The 15,852-nt window shown below is 47.6% G+C and overlaps 1 protein-coding gene across 2 annotated transcripts in view; it reads left to right on the top strand.

Moving 5' to 3' along the window:
- Window positions 1-1,400: 1,400 nt before the first annotated feature.
- The window catches only part of BMP7 (bone morphogenetic protein 7), a 79,390-nt gene continuing 64,938 nt past the window's right edge, over window positions 1,401-15,852 (top strand). Inside the window, exon 1 of one of the 2 annotated variants that reach the window (XM_082226270.1) lies at window positions 1,401-2,190. In XM_082226270.1, coding sequence (XP_082082396.1) covers window positions 1,740-2,190 — 451 coding nt within the window. In that variant the 5' untranslated portion in view covers window positions 1,401-1,739. The remainder of the gene's footprint in view (window positions 2,191-15,852) is intronic. The other variant, XM_082226271.1, reaches the window with a different exon arrangement.

Genomic DNA, 15,852 nt, shown 5'->3' with positions numbered 1-15,852 from the left:
TAAAGAAATAATATAGCAAAATTATTTCTGGACTGCAGATGGGATATTGTGTGCTTGACCTCCATGGGAATGGGGAAGAAATAATCAAAGGTTAAAAACAAACACACACTAGAAGCCATCTTCTTGACTTCTAAATTTGTTTTGGGGTATTATTTTAAAAGTGGAGGAGAATTCAGTCATGTAATTCCCCACGCAACAGCAGTCTAATGGAAGTATAGTTACTGTACCTGGACTTCCTGTTATCTGCTACTGATGGGCTGGGTTTTTATTTTTTCTTATCTATAATCTGAACTTTGTTTGGCTTTCTTCTTTATTTGGTAACTGGTTTTTAACATTTTGTATGAATTGCTGTGAATCTTTCAAATTGATGTGTACTGTATTGTTAAGGAAAAATGACCCCCCCAAAGAGGAAACGTGGAGGTGCCCTGCAAAGTACGGGGGGGCGTTCAATAATGATAGGTTCAAATATTTTAAGACAAGTCCTTTGCACTGGGCCCTAGATTTCCTGGCCACCCTTTCTTAAACATGAAAAAAGTTTTTGAAAACAACTTTGCATTCAAGGCAGTGATCATGCTGCAAAGTGCGAGCCACTCACCGTCTTAATTTGCTCAGAGATCTAAATTTGCATCCATTCATACACATTAGCATTTGCAAAGTCTATGCAAATCTGCATCATGAGCCTGTTCCGAGAGTCCTTTTAAAGACCTGGCAACGCCCTTACTTACGTAGTACTGTAGCATAAAGCTGCGGCGATTGAAAGGAAGCAGTATCGAGCTTTATTTTGTTTTTACCTGCTTGCTGTGCTTGTTTTAAACTGCGCAGCTCCTTGCTAAGCCCTATACATGGAGAACAGTATACCAGAAGTACAGTTCCCACTTCACAATCCCTCCCCCCAAAAAGGTGGTTAGAAGCTACACTTTAGAAATAAACGCTGCGGCTTGATCCCCCTGTCCCAGAACTTTGGCGGGGCGTTGCTGTTGCCGGAACTGCAACAACTTCACTCCGAGCCGCAGCCGCTCGCTTTGGGGCTCGTCCGCCCACGTGAGATCCTACCTGGGGGAGCGAGCCCCGTCGAGCAAAGGGGGGGGGCTCGCTCCCGCGGAAACGCGCCGCGTGCCTGCGTAAAACAAGTGCCTCGCTTTCCCGGTGCCAGATGTGGAAGGCCGATGCGCACGCCGCGTGCGTAAAAACCTTTATTTCCTAACCTAACCCCACCCCCAGGGTCCGAGCGTTGTTGGGGGACACAGAGCCTGGATCGGCGGGGGAAGCAAGCCGGCGAGGCTGGCTTTTCCTGTGGCTTGACTTGGGACACTTCTCCCAGTTGGGCGAGGGAGTGCAACGCGCCGAGCTCCGCCCCTTTGCGCGAACTCCCGCTGCCGCCTGCTCGGCTAAGCCGCCGCTCAGAAGCCTTGCGCTTGGTGGCGAGGCGGGCGGGCGAGCGAGCACATCCCCGAGGGAAGCGGCCAGGTCGGAGCCCGGGGTCGCCGGGCCGCTCTCCTGCCCTCTCTCCGCGTATGGCTCTCGGCAAGTAAGCGCGCTCGCTCCTCCCTCCTTCCTTCCCGGGATCGCCCGGGCTATCATGCGCGCCTCTCGGTGGGCTCTCCAGGGCAGCTCGCCGGCCAAGTGATCGGTCCCTCCGCGGCGCGCTCGGCTGCCCCTTCCTTTTTAATGCGCGGCTCTTTCGGCCGGCCGCCTCTCCCCAGCCCGCCGGCTCCCTGGCTCTGCCCCCCGTGACGGAGATGCGCGCGGCGGGGTGGTTCAAGCGGCGGGCGGCGGAGGCGGCTGCCGCCCGGCTGCTGGTGTGGCTCCTCTTGGGCGCCTGGGCTGTGGAGCTGCGCTGCGCCCTGGCCGACTTCACGCTGGAGAACGAGGTGCACTCGAGCTTCATCCACCGGAGGCTCCGCAGCCAGGAGCGCCGGGAGATGCAGCGGGAGATCCTCTCCATCCTGGGCTTGCCCCACCGGCCGAGGCCCCATCTGCACGGCAAGCACAACTCGGCGCCCATGTTCATGCTGGACCTCTACAATGCCATGTCGGTGGAGGAGGAGGGCGCCGGAGGCAGCGACGGCGGAGAGGGCTACTCGTACCCTTACAAGCCCATCTTCAGCACCCAGGGGCCGCCCCTGGCCAGCCTGCAGGACAGCAACTTCCTCACCGAGGCCGACATGGTCATGAGCTTCGTCAACATGGGTGAGTCGCTCGGCTGGCAGGGAGAGGGAGAAGGGGCTTGGGGGACACTTGGGAGATGGAAGGACACTTCCTCGTGTGGCCTCCGGGAAGCCAGGAGGAACCTGTGGGATGGTGAGGCCAAGTGGCTGGCACTGGCAATGCAAGGGCATAGCAGCCCAGGCCTGGCATCCTGGGCAGTTCCTGTGGCATCCATGAGCCACCCTGTAGGGCCTGTTTGGGCAGACACCTGCGGCAGGCAGGAGCCATTTCCCCCAATGCCGCCCCCCCAATAGTGGTACTCCAGGGCACTGTGGGAAATTGCAGTGACCCAGCGGGATGGCCCCCCATGAGAGGACATCTCTTCAGACATGGAGCTAATCTTTTTTTAAAAAAACAACAACAGCCCCGCTTGAACTGACCTGGAACTATTGATTACTATCTCTTCAGTGTTTGTCCTGGCTTAAGGTGCTGCCTCTTCACCCAGAAGTATTAGACTGGGCTTTAAAAATATTAACGCTCCACTTAAGCACCTTTTGAGGAACCCTCTAGTTACACGTATGAGACAGCTGTTAAAGGAAGGGTTTAGTGCAGCACTTCTGAAGTGTTTTGATCTCCACCCCCCAAAAAGTTTATTTTAATTTCTGGGATTCCCCCATCCTTGCACCAACCATCAGGACAGCAATCCTTGGTGTGCCATTCTTGTGTGCCTGCAGCCTGCTTGGGGTTCTTACCCAACACTGGCATTTGAAAAGGCGGTGGTGTTTGAAAAGTAGATTTATGATGCCTCTCAAATCTGCAAGCAGGGAAACATATCAAATTAGTGAGTCTTTGCTAATTGGGTTGGATGATGGAGCAAGTGGAGGAACTGCTATCCTCACAAATCCAATGTGAATCAGTTATGATCCCCTTCTAAGGGACAGTCACCCTACCAGTGTGTCTAGAATACTGAGAGAAGGATGAGTCCCTCCTCAGGATCCTGTCCCTCCTTATAACTTTCTATCCCTCCTAGGGCTAGGTGATCCATACTCAACAAGGGGGGTGGTGTCCCACATCGTGAGAGCCATTAATTTAACATGTAACCTGTCAGTGCTGAGTGATCTTCAGATATGTGCTTTTGCTTATTACTGAGTGTTTCTAGGATAGCCACCTGAAATACTTTTCCAAGGCCAAAGGTTTGGGCCACCAGCTGTCTTCAGCCCTTTCCCTGCAAAGAGAGCACTCATAGATTCACTTTAAGGCTGCAATCGTATGCACACTAACTTGGGAGTGAGTGGTGCTTGAATGCGTAGGACCAAGATGCATGGCAAACCAGGGCATATTCAAAAGGCAGATTAACCACTGAGTAGCAAATAGAGCCCTTTGGGTTCCATGCTTGCAACAGCCAACGTGGATTGCAAGCATCAACTGAAACCTTCACCAATGAGTATGGATTTTTAAAAGATGAGGAAATTGCATCATTTTACTGTGTACAAGTGCTTAGAGCCTGGAGGTTACAGAATCTTGTGTATGGGCCCCTAATTATACTTTAATGTACATGTTTTGGTACCCAGTTCACAGTAGGGGTGGGGTACTTGTCTAGCTCTTTAAAAATCAAGTAAAACAGGGAGGGGTATGGTGCTGCTATGGTGTAATTTAACCTAGAATAAAGACCTTTGTGACTAATTTAGGATTGTGAGAATAATTCCATATGCATGTGCTGAAAGAGTAATAATTTCTTTTCTTTTACTATGGAAGTACTGTATGGACAAAGTGTTCTTATGGAAAACAGCTCTGTATCAAGAAGTCTTCAGAACTAGCTATAAAAAGGTGGTTCTCAGTTGTAGTTGCAACTGTGATGATTGATTATGTGGTGTTGTTAATTGTGGATTAATTAATCTCAATTAGTGTCATCTTGTAAATGCACTTGGGAGCTGGCTCAGAGACATTTGCTGTGGCGACTTAAAACTCCTTGCTTCACCTCCCAATCTTGTTTTGTTGTCTTTGCTGCTGCCTGAACAGGAATGCCATGATGTCCATCTTTATTTCTTCGCTTTAGCAGTGTTTGTCTGCATTTTGCCGTGAGGCTAGTTCAGACTTGGGAACCTGAACTGCAGCAGGCCACAGACTGCAACGTATAACAGATGAAGGGGCTTAAACCACCTTTGAATAACTGCAACATTGCTGGTGCTGCTGTAAATGGAGAAGTATTGGTGGGAAAGGACACACACACAGGCAGTATTTAAGCTTCTCCAAAGAGCCAGTTTTTGTAGGATTGCTTGTGGGGTTTCAGTTCTTTTTCAGGCTGCAGTCCCCAAACGCTTTACTTTAGAGGGATCCTATTTAGACCAGTGGGAGAACTCTGCAGTAAGTGGGTTGTGATCTTAATGACCCCAAGAAACGTTCTCTAGTAAATCCTCATTTGCTGCTCTTTCTAATGAGCTAGCCTGGGTTGCCAGCCCGTGCTCTTTTGGTGAGCACATGTGGATGGGTTTATGCAAATTAAATGGAAGTTGTCACTTTTCGGCTTGCGGTTGGCTGAGCCTTTTTAATGGGATGTGGTCCTCCAATGGGGATTTCTCTTTGTGTGCTATGGGTCAGAATAAACTGGCTGGATTTGAGTAGAACACTCTCAGGGGCAAGCTGTCTATTTAAAATATATAATTATAGGCACCAGTTTTGCTGTATCTGTTTTTAGCCTGTGTCACATGCATCTGTGAAACCACCGCATGTACAGATTGCAACTCTCTGAATCCAGACCAAATCCAAACAGAAGTTCAGAACAGCCAAGAGCTTTAAACGCAGCCCCCGGCTCCCCCCACTGCCCTCTACTCTGCAGCTCACATTTTAAACAAGAAGGGACTCCCTGGGAATTGGAAGGGACACACCCTTTGAATATGAAATGATAATCTGACTCATGTTTGTTGTTGTGTTTATGCGCTCTTTTGCTTAAGATTTCATGATTGTCCAAATGACCACAAAGTAAGACTGTTGATGACAAAATGATGGTTTTGGAAGAGTCTTGTGAATAGTCTGCTGGGAGATAAAAGGCTAAAGAGGTGCCACTTCTAAGTAGACCTGGGTTGGGGGTGTCAAATCGCCACCCCCAGGCCTCTTCAGGACTTTTCTGAGGTCATACCTCTTATCTCCAGGCCAGATCCTTCAGTAACCCTGCTCTGTATTGCCTAGGTAGAATGTTTCCTTTAACTGTGGTGATGCTGGCTTGGATCAATGGCAGCAAGATGGGTGTGGGTGTATGCACTATACAAAAGTTAGAGGCATGCCCACTTTTGCCTCTGGTCCTGCTCATCACTTGAATGTGGCCCCCAGAAGGTTGTCTATGATAGTATGTGGCTCTTGGGCTGACAAGGGTTCTGCACCTCTGCTTTAGACATTGTCGCTGAACCCGTATGGAACTCCATTGTTGGGAATCCTTTGTAAAACTTGGGTTTGGTAAGGAAAAACCCCATACTGAGCTGAGCGTCTGAACCAAGATTATTCTTCTCTGTACAGAAATCAAGTATGCTAGTAAAAGAGAATTGCCAGGAGCTTGCCATTTTATGTATTTCATCGTTTGTACACTGGGTGATACACATCTGATCCTTGTAATCGTTCCACCCCCTCTTTGATGCAGAAAGATCATGGCAACTGGGTGCACGCACACTGGCGACCATGTGAACCTGCACACAGTTGTTTATAAACATAGTGTGTGTGTGTGTGTAGATACATGCGCATAAACACAGAGAGAGCCAAAATGTTCAGGCACACTTTCTAAATCCAGGAAAACCAGGACGAACTTATAAACAGTGAAACTCAATTCATAGAATCATAGGATAGCTCAGTCTGCAGAGCATGAGACTTTAATCTCAAACCAATCCTGTGCAGGCTTTCTCTGAACTAAAACGCTTCTGTGTTCAGAGGAAAGTGGTCCCACATAAGTGAGGAAAGGATTGCAAGACTTAGAGCTGCTTTGCATATACACATCCGTCCCTTGGTGGCTGCAGCAGCCTCAAGCAAGGACTTGTATGTGTCATTGTTGAACACCACAGATAGAACTGTAGTATTTCATTCAATCAATTCCTTGCTTTTCCATGGAACTGCTCAGCTGTATCAGATGGTGAGCAATCAAGAGATGCAAATGAATGAATGAAATAGCTCACATTTTCCATTGTTTATCTCAGGGGTGGGGAACCTCTTTCAGCCCAAGAGGCACATTCCATCCTGGGCAGCCTTTCAGGGGCCACATACAAGTGGTGGGCGTGGCCAGAGGTAAAGTGGGCATAACAACAGGTGTGACTCTTACCTTTGTAATGGTAGGCTATTTTCCAGCATGCGAAAGTCAGAGATTTCTGCATGCACATACACCGCTCCCCGCCCCTCAATTCTCGGTCTTACACCTAGGCAAGTAGAGGCATTACTGCAGTTCAAGTATATATCCCATCCTAGGAGGATCACTTGAGGAGGTTTCAGGGCAGCAACAGTGTGGTGTGAATTGTAGAGTTGGAATAGCCCATGAGCATCATCTAGTCCATCTCTCTGCAATGCAGGAATCTTTTGCCCAACACTGGGCTCAAACCCAGGACCCTGAGATTTAAGAGTCTCATGCTCTACTGACTGAGCTATCCCAGCAGTTAAGTGTGCAGCTTGAGGAGAGGGGAGCTTAGATAAAGGTTATATAAAAATAAGAACATAAGGAGAGCCTTGCTGGATCAATCCCTTTCCCAATAACCTTTAACGTGAAATTTGTTCTTTTACTGCCCATGCACACAGTTTGGAAATATCATTTTGGAGCTCATTGCAATCCACCTTTCTTTTAAACTACTTTTAATAAATTTGTATCAACAGCAAACTTTGCTACCTCTCTGCTCACCCCTTAACTCTAGATCATTTATGAACAAGTTAAAAAGCACAGGTCCTAATACCAGTCCTGGGGGGGGGGGGAGGGGGTGAGTTCACTTTCCAAATCTCATCAGCAGTAGAAGTAGATAAACACAGGTGGCAGTTCCAGAGAAACAGCATGCATTATTTGTTTCCTAAAAAGCTAGCTGACTTTCCACAAATGTCTTAGAATCCTCATCCATTATCTCTATGTAAGAAAAAGCTACAGGAGTCTTGTGTTACAGTTTAAAATATTTTAACAAACCATTTCATTTGAGAGTTTTAAGCAATATCACAAAAATAGTAGCCCAGAGAAAAGTGTAAAGCTTCATTTGAAATGCTGAACAGAAAGCTCTTCTTTGTCAGGTCCTGTTTAGGAAGAAATCACAGCTTACATAAAAGCAGACAACATGCTTCTACACTGTGCAGGTTGATGGGTTGAAGTTAAGATAATTGCATGTACAGTGGTACCTTGAGTTAAGAACTTAATTCGTTCCGGAGGTCAGTTCTTAACCTGAAACTGTTCTTAACCTGAGGTGCCACTTTAGCTAATGGGGCCTCCTGCTGCTGCCGTGCTGCCGGAGCACGATTTCTGTTCTCATCCTGAAGCAAAGTTCTTAACCCGAGGTACTATTTCTGGGTTAGCGGAGTCTGTAACCTGAAGCGTATGTAACCTGAGGTGCCACTGTAGTTAAATATTATTATAACCTGAAGCATCTGTAGCCTGAAGCGTATGTAACCCGAGGTACCACTGTATTATATTGGGTCCAAACCCAACCCCTTCTTGGGCCAGCATATGCAATCAACTGGGTTTCTGTGCCCCTCCTTGAGCTGCTTAAGGTTCGATGAAGGGGCTGAGCACCTTTGTGTTGAAAAAAAATCCCTGCACATAGAAAAATACCATATCAGGGAGAAGGCAGTTTGCTTTATGGCAGAGCACCCAGTCGCTCCCCTGCTGCCTGCTGATTGTAGAGACCAGTCTAATGCTATACTGCAGGAGATGCTCGTCAAGAAATCATGGTGCTGTTATAGTTCTATTGTGTTTGCCTTCTGTTAGCATGGTCTGTCATTAGTAAGATGATAGGCAAGATCCAATCGTTTTAACATAGACAGGTGGAACTATTAGCAACAAGGCACTTCTGAGAGTTTTGTCTGTATGGTTTTGTTCCCCTGTCAACAGTGCATGCCAGGACGAGTTTAAGAAAGGACATAGATCCATAATAGCTTTCTTCATCCTTGTGCACACCTTTCATCCCATTGTAGTCTCAGTTCTTTCATCTCCATGGGACAAAGGCCAGCTTGTTTATAGACTTCTTAATGAATTAGACTAGTTGCTAGCCAGCCTATATAGCGAAGCACAGCACCTGCTTTCAGACATACAGATTTCTATTGACAGTGGAAATTAGAAGATCTTTTGTGAGGTGGTGTCCCCCCCTTTAAACTGAAGGGTTTCTATAGCGATCTTTTAAAATTGCAGCCTGTATTAAACTGTGTGCCTTGGTTTTGTAAGAGATACTCTTGTGGGCATTGTATTTCCCAGGTAGGGTTTTGTTACATACGTCAAACTAGCGCAGCAAGTGCCATAATGCCAGAATGTGCATTGCAGCAGAGAAGTGTCATAGCACTATGGAAGCCTTTGCAGCTCCTTTTCCTTTTTTCAAGTAAGTTAAGTACAGAACATAAATAAAATAAACGCAGCCCTCAATAATTGCAACATATTGGTACCCCTTTGCATGTCTGGTCATCGGGAGAAGGAGTTTTCAAGGAGGTGCTAGGTGGGCAAGCTTTGCAAGGATGGCGGAAGATCTAAAATATTTTGCATTTGGAACAAATGATCCTTTATGAGAAGACAGAGTGGCTTTGTAACTTGCAAGGAAGCACCGAAAGATGGAGAACCAGCAAACGACACTTATTCTTTTCTTTTTGTGCTCAATACAGTAAAGTGTAGTTGGGGAATGTGTGAGGAGCTGTGTATCCTCCGATGCATAGACAGCCACAGAGGTGATGCATGACTTTCCCCTCCATTCGTTACACTGGAATTGCAGAGAGAGAAAGTGCAATGGTCATATGCTTCCTTGCAATGCGCAAAGCCACCTTGAAAACAAACTTTAGTTATTATGGAAACCACAACAGTTTACTTGTCGTGACTCACACTGGAGAACCTGGGCTTTTAGCTTGAGGTAGGTATTGAAACTTCACTCTTAAAGAAATCCTGTCCTACTGAGTGACAGTTCCCATAATCTGCAGATCATTGTTTAGTGCGCACAATTCTCCGAACTGCCATCATAAGGGCAAAGGAAACGGGAAATACCGGTGTGCATTGATCTTTGCTATTCTTTTCCCTAATATGGCAGTTACGGATGCAAGTCTCTAGCACTAGCGTGCCAGCAAAACAGTGCAAGTTGGGTTTATGGGAGTATTGACCCTGCCTGCTCTGCCAGTAACACCAGAGCGCTGCATGGCTGCAGCAGCTAACAGCTCTTTTTCCAGCCCCTTTAAACAGATGTGGAATTGAAAAACAGCAGTGATTTGACAAACCACACAGAAGAAGGCTTTCCAAAGGTGTGGAACCACCACTGACAAGGCACTGATCCTTTAGGAGGGAGGGTACATTAACTGAAGGGGGAACGGGTTCTTTTTTCGGGCAGGGGAGTTGTTGATGTTTGAAGTTGAGATCCCATCTGTTACACTGTTTGCAGCCCTGGGCAAGTTTCCACCTTGCTGAATATTTGTAAGCCCATCAAATGCCTTTGAGAAGCATACAAGCAGGTATGAAGTCAACAGCCCTTCCCTGTTCATGATGGAAATGTTGGCTGTTAGAGGCACCAATTGCTCTGGATTCCCGAGGGCAGCTGGGACATAGAGCAGAGGAAGCCACCTTATATTGAGTCAGACCAGAGGTCTGTCTATCTATGTATTGTTTACATGGATTGGCAGCAGCTCTTCCCACCCTTACCTGAAGATGGCAGGGATTGAACTTGGACCTTCTGTGTGCAAAGCAGATGCCTTACCCCTGAACGGTGCTCCTTACCCAAAGCTGATGGACGGTTAAATCAGTTTTAAGTTTGTGGTGTAATATGCTCTTAGTATGATGATTTTGGCCCTTATTCCTGCTTCCTCTCTTCTCTTGTTCCTTTTCCTTGGTTTTTCCTATCTGGCTCTCTGCTTGTTGTTGTCCCTCCTCTTTTTCACACTCGCATATGCCAGATAAAGCATATTCCAACATGCATTTGAAGTACATTAGTTCCCCAAAAGAATCCTATACGTAGTTTCCCCCCTGACAGAGCTACCATTTCCAGAACTCTTTAAAAACTGCAGCTCCCAGCAGCCTTTGGGGGAAGCCATGCCCTTTAAACATGCATGGAATATGCTTTAAATGTGTAGTGTGGAACTGTCCTCCATTCTTTTCCTCTGGCTCCCTTCTTGGTGGCTGAGACCCACACTCCATTGTTGTCCTGTGCTGGGCTGAGCAGCGCTGCATCCTCAGGGATCCTTTCCTTTTCAACTGGCTCACCTTCCAGCCAGACTGCCAACACCACTGCACACTGGAGACGACTCCTTCCTGAACTCTCATCACAGTAGCTTAGCCCGAGAGAAGCTCGCCATAAGCTCCCCCACCCCACCCTGATGTTGTAGCAGCTGGGATTGGGGGATTGGAACCTGGCTCTCCCCAGACTCTAACTATTGCACCATCCTGCTGCTGCTTTTCCTCAGGTGTGGCGCTTGGGAGCTGTGGTAAGTCTAATGGGAAGTAGGGAACTGAACACCATTACAATCACCTGTTCCTTTTGGCTTAGTTAAAAGCAGCAGGCAAGGGCTTGGCAGTTGCCCAGCCGCCACCAAAGGACTCCCTCCCTCCCTCAGAATAGGGCCCCCAGGCCAGCTTCCAAGATTGATGGTTTCCCCAGATCAATAGGTAAGTGAAACCCCAGTATTCAAGGAGAGAACAATACCACCTCGCCTCCCTCAGACATGCAAAATAACCTGAGGGGGTGTGTGGAGATACTTGCCTTCTGCTTTAGATGATTGCATTTGAAACATAGCCATTCCAGGGTGAAACTCATTGTCTTTCTGTTGCAAATTGAGGAAGGACCTCGCCCTTTAAAACAGGGGTCAGCAACCTTTTTCAGCCGTGTGTCCCTCAGACCATGTGGTGGGCCGGACTATATTTTGGAGAGAAAAAAATGAACGAATGAACGAATTCCTATGCCCCACAAATAACCCTGAGATGCATTTTAAATAAAAGGACACATTCTACTTATGTAATAACACGCTGATTCTTGGACCGTCCGCTGGCCAGATTGAGAAGACGATTGGGCCGCATCCGGCCCCCGGGCCTTAAGTTGCCTGCTTTAAAATGAAGAATAAATCTTGGCTGCTGCTAATGAGAATCAAAAGGCAGGTGGTTGTTTGTTTGTTTTTAAATATATTTTGTTAAGGTTTTTGGATGTCAATTTAAGATGGCTTTGGAGGAGGATGAGGCTGTGAACGGCTCTTGGTCACCAGTCATGATGTATGCTATCTCCAGGATCAGTGAGCCTTTGAATTCCACTCACTGGGGAACAACGCCTTCAGAGTGCTGTTGCTCTCAAGTCCTACTTAGCAGGATGTCTGGTTGGCTGCTGTGGGAATCTGGGTTGCTGGACTGGATAAGGCTCTGGCCTGGTCTAGTTCAGTACCAGGTTCTCGCAGTGCTGTGGGAAACCCGCAAACAGGACCTCAACACAGCAACGCTCTCCCCACTTGTGGCACCCAGCAACTGGGAGCGACACTCGCAATCCTTATGCCTGCCCCACACTAACTGATGGAGGCTGTTTTGTGCTTGGTGACGTAAGGTGCAGGAAGGACGGGGCATAGCCAATTAGCAAGGGAAGTGCTTTAGGTAGCTCAGTGCACCTCGTTTGCATGCAACAGCCTCCTGGCATGTCCAGCAAGAGCTGGGAGGGACTCCTGGTCTGAAATTGTAGCTAGCCACTGGTAGTTCGTGTTGACAGTACTGATCTAGTTAGACCAATGGTTTGACTTGGTTTCCTCTGCACATTTTCCCAGACTTGTGTGAGGCTTTGCACATGCCCTAGCCCCTTGTCTGTTTATAGTGGTGGTGTTAGGGAAGATACTTTGTTTGCACTTGTTATTTGGGGATATAAAGCCATGAATGGCTTGGGAAGCAGGTAACTGAAAGAGCACATGCCCCAGTATCAGCCATCTTGGACACTACGATTGGCAGACGAGGCCTTGTTGGTAGTGATGCCACCAGGGGTTGCTTGGCTGGTGTTGACCTGTGACAGTCCCTTTCTGGTGGCGGCTCCCTTTTTGTGGAATACTTGCAGATATACTGTAAGTCACTGAGTAATCTGCCCGTAGATCCTACTCTTATCTTGGGCTCACTCCTGATCTGAGTGATTTTAGCAAGGTCGTTGCAAACAGCAGAGTTGTCCCACCTGCTAGGAACAGGTTGCTGAAAATATTTGCTGGTCAGGGTGGCCGTTTTTGTGTTCTTCCCTCTTCCCTCTTGGGCTCAGTATGAGTGCGAAATGCTGTCAGCTCCAGTCACTTCACTGACAAGTATAAAATTGTGGTTAAATGCTTGACAAAACTGAAGGACAGAGAGAGAGAGAGGGAGGGAGGAGGGGGACAATTTGGAAAATTACTCATTCTTGGAAAGAGTGCACAAAAGTGACTTTTGGTTCATGTAAGCGAAGATGCTGAGGAGACCTCGAGTTTCAGTTTACTTCATACCATCTGGTGGTGTTCTCTCCCCCCCCCCAAATTTCCCCCCTGACAAGCATTTGGCACCAGAATATGCATCCCGTTGCCCCCCTAGAATAGCAGGCTTTTAGCACTGTAGGGCATTAGCGTTTTCATTCTGAAGCAGTTTAAGGGGGGGGACTTGTAGAGAATCCTCCTTTGGGACTGGCTTTGTGAAGTGAATGCAGGGGGCAGGCCTTTGCAGCTGTAACCTGGCTTGTGTTAAAAATTGGAAAGGCTGCTTTGCATTCCATCTCGCTACAGGCCTTCCTTGGTGTACAGCCAAAGGTTAATATAGATGTCGCAAAGTTTCTCCCTCCCCGCCCCAACCCCCCACTTCGGAGAGAGCTTCAGATATAAGAGTATGTGTACAGCTGTGTTTGTAGTAACCCTTTCATAATCACGCTTCTTAAACTTGCATTTCCCGGCTTGTATAAATGAAAAGAATTTCTGAAGGGATATTTGACCTGCGTTTGAACTTATTTGATCTTCACGTATTTCCCACTTGAAACAAAGCAGATTAAATCTTGGCCCTGAGAAGGCCTGTCGAGGATCACATGATGTGGTCCATACATCAGGGTAAATACACTTTTTTTCTCTCTCTTTCTCCCTCATTTTTTAAACGTCTCTAGCCGTTTTGAGAAGCGTGTGCATTGGGTCATTTTATGCTGAGATTTAGAAACCCGCCCAAAGGCTCAAAGCAAAGCAACACCAGTGTTCCTTAGGGACCTTTAAGAATAGCTCCCACAACAGCAATCTTAATAAGGATATGCAAAAAGGCACTTCTGTGTGTGAATGTATAAAAGTGTTTGAAATTGCCTGTCAAATCGCCTCTCATTAAAAGTTTGCTAAAAAAAAAAAAGCTGCAAAGTTTTCTTTGAAGATGCTTGTGGTTTACAGCCTATGTTCTAGAACCTTTGAGAGACTCCCTCTTCCCCTGCTCTGTCCCCCCCCCCAGCATTTTAATCTGATGTATAGGCAGCACCGTCAAGCATTGAATGGACCATAGAAATTGACGTGGGACATGGCCTGGGCCGATGGGTTCGATAGCATGTGTGTCAAATAAAAATATCAGGTGGTGTGATGTTTTTCAGCAAGGTGGAAGGGTGATTATTTATAGCGATACGAAGGATAAAGGGGAAATGGAAAACGTATGTTCCGAAATCCAGATCTAGAGTGGTCTGTATATGTGTGTGTTGCAGGTGGGGGTCTGCATGCTTTTAGTTACGTTCCTGAAATATCTCCTTTCTCTCTAGCATTTCACATCAGGAGGCTTTGAAAACCTCTTTGGGTTGGGAAGCATTCAAACTACTTGACTTTTTTTTTTAAAGGGAGCTGCATATGTGCATAGGCTTGTAATTAAAGTACCAGGACAAGTGGTTAAGTGCAATAGGCCTCAGGAGGAATATTGCAGAGGGAGTTGTTTTCAGGCTTGCAAGCCTGCTTTAGTATATCATCGCTATGCACGAGAGATTCAGAACAGGTCCTCTAGCACGTGTATGTGATGTTGTGTATATATGATTGACAGGGGGTGTTCTATTTAGTTCTTTTTTAAAAAACAGTTTCCTAATCAGGGACAAAATCCAAAGCAAAGACTGCAATTCAGTTGCTTTCGTCTTAGGATCTCCTTCATTCTGAACATCAAAGTGTTCGGTTAACAGTTGTATTTAGGAACCTCTATCACTGAGATTAAGCATTAATTAATTAATTAATTAATTAAGCATTAAGCATTAATGCTTATAATCTTTAGATGATGCTATAATATTTTGGTATGTTACAAGGGGTGGGGGCAGAGGACATATAATTTATTTGTGACATATTATGTGTTCTTCCCGACACAAACAATTAAAAAAAGTTAAGAGTGGTGGCCAACTAAGTTTTACTCAGAGTAAACCCATTGAAACCAATGGACCTAAGTTAGGGAGCAATCCTGGGCTCAGATCTGCTGGGATGAGTAACTCCAGATCTCATGGCTGAATCCTGGCTCAGCTGGGCAATGCTAACATAAGCTCCTGCTGAGCCAAGACCAGCAGATTGTAAGAATTCTGGGGGAGTGGGGAGGATAGGAGTGAAGCCGGGGGGGGGGGCGCAACCTTATGTTAGATCCTAAGCCTGTTCATCTTGGTCACGTGACTTGACAACCTAGCATGAGTTCTGCCAGCAATGGAAGTCCGTGGGTAGGCTCTGCAGAAATCTGTAGAAATTTCAGCTCAGGCTCACCTGTAATCAGGGCCGTCTTTACCCGGGGGCGCAAGGGATGTGGGGCACCTGGGTACTGAATTCTGGGGGGCGCCAGGCACCGCCGCTGGGAGGAGCAAATGCGAAAACTGCAAAGGCAACCCTTGGGCGGTAGCGCAAGAGAATGCAATGTCGCTGTGATGGCCTGGGATTTGGAGTCGGAGGCTGAACCTGAGGAATCCCAGCCTGCACAGGAGTCCCCGCCTCCAGAACCAGCTGAGCCGGGGCTGGGGCCTGAGCCTGAAGGGTCCTCACCTGCACTGGATCCTCAGGTGCAGGCATCCGCTGAGGCTGCTCTGGCTCCTGAGGTGATGGAGGACCCATTGCCTGCAGGTGCTCCACTCTCAGCCCCGTCAGAGGAAGCTGAAGTTGCCTCTGGGTCTGATAACTCTCCAGCCTCTCCTGGGCTGCAGAGGCTCAGGGCAGAGAGGCAGAGGGAACTAAGTTCCTGCAGGAGGAGTGCTTGCCTCCAGGCCAGGAGAGGCGAGTCACCTGTGGACCGGGGCCGCCCTATGCCTCGGGGCAGATAAAAGCCAGCCAGCCCCAGTCCCAAGTTGCGGAAGCAACGTTGTTGGTTGCCAGTTCCTGCCTGAACCCTGCCTCTGCTTTTACGGACTGCCTTCATATTGCTCCTTCGACCTGGGACTGGACTTGGACCTTGCCTCTCGATCTACCCACGGGACCAGCACGGTTGCTGCTGCAGAGTCTTGGCAAGACAAACTCTACCGGGTTCCCAACCCCCTTAGAAGTTTGGCCTCCCGCTCGAAGGGGAAACTTGGGAGGTTGCTGCCTTTTGCTGGCGGCACTGGAGCAGGAAGGCGCTTCTCTCAGGCCTGGCGGCGG

Source organism: Podarcis vaucheri (genome assembly GCF_965113315.1).
Source record: "Podarcis vaucheri genome assembly, chromosome: 6".
Lineage (NCBI taxonomy): Eukaryota > Metazoa > Chordata > Lepidosauria > Squamata > Lacertidae > Podarcis > Podarcis vaucheri.
Note: the sequence above shows the minus strand (reverse complement) of the source record. Positions and strands in the feature narration are given on the sequence as shown.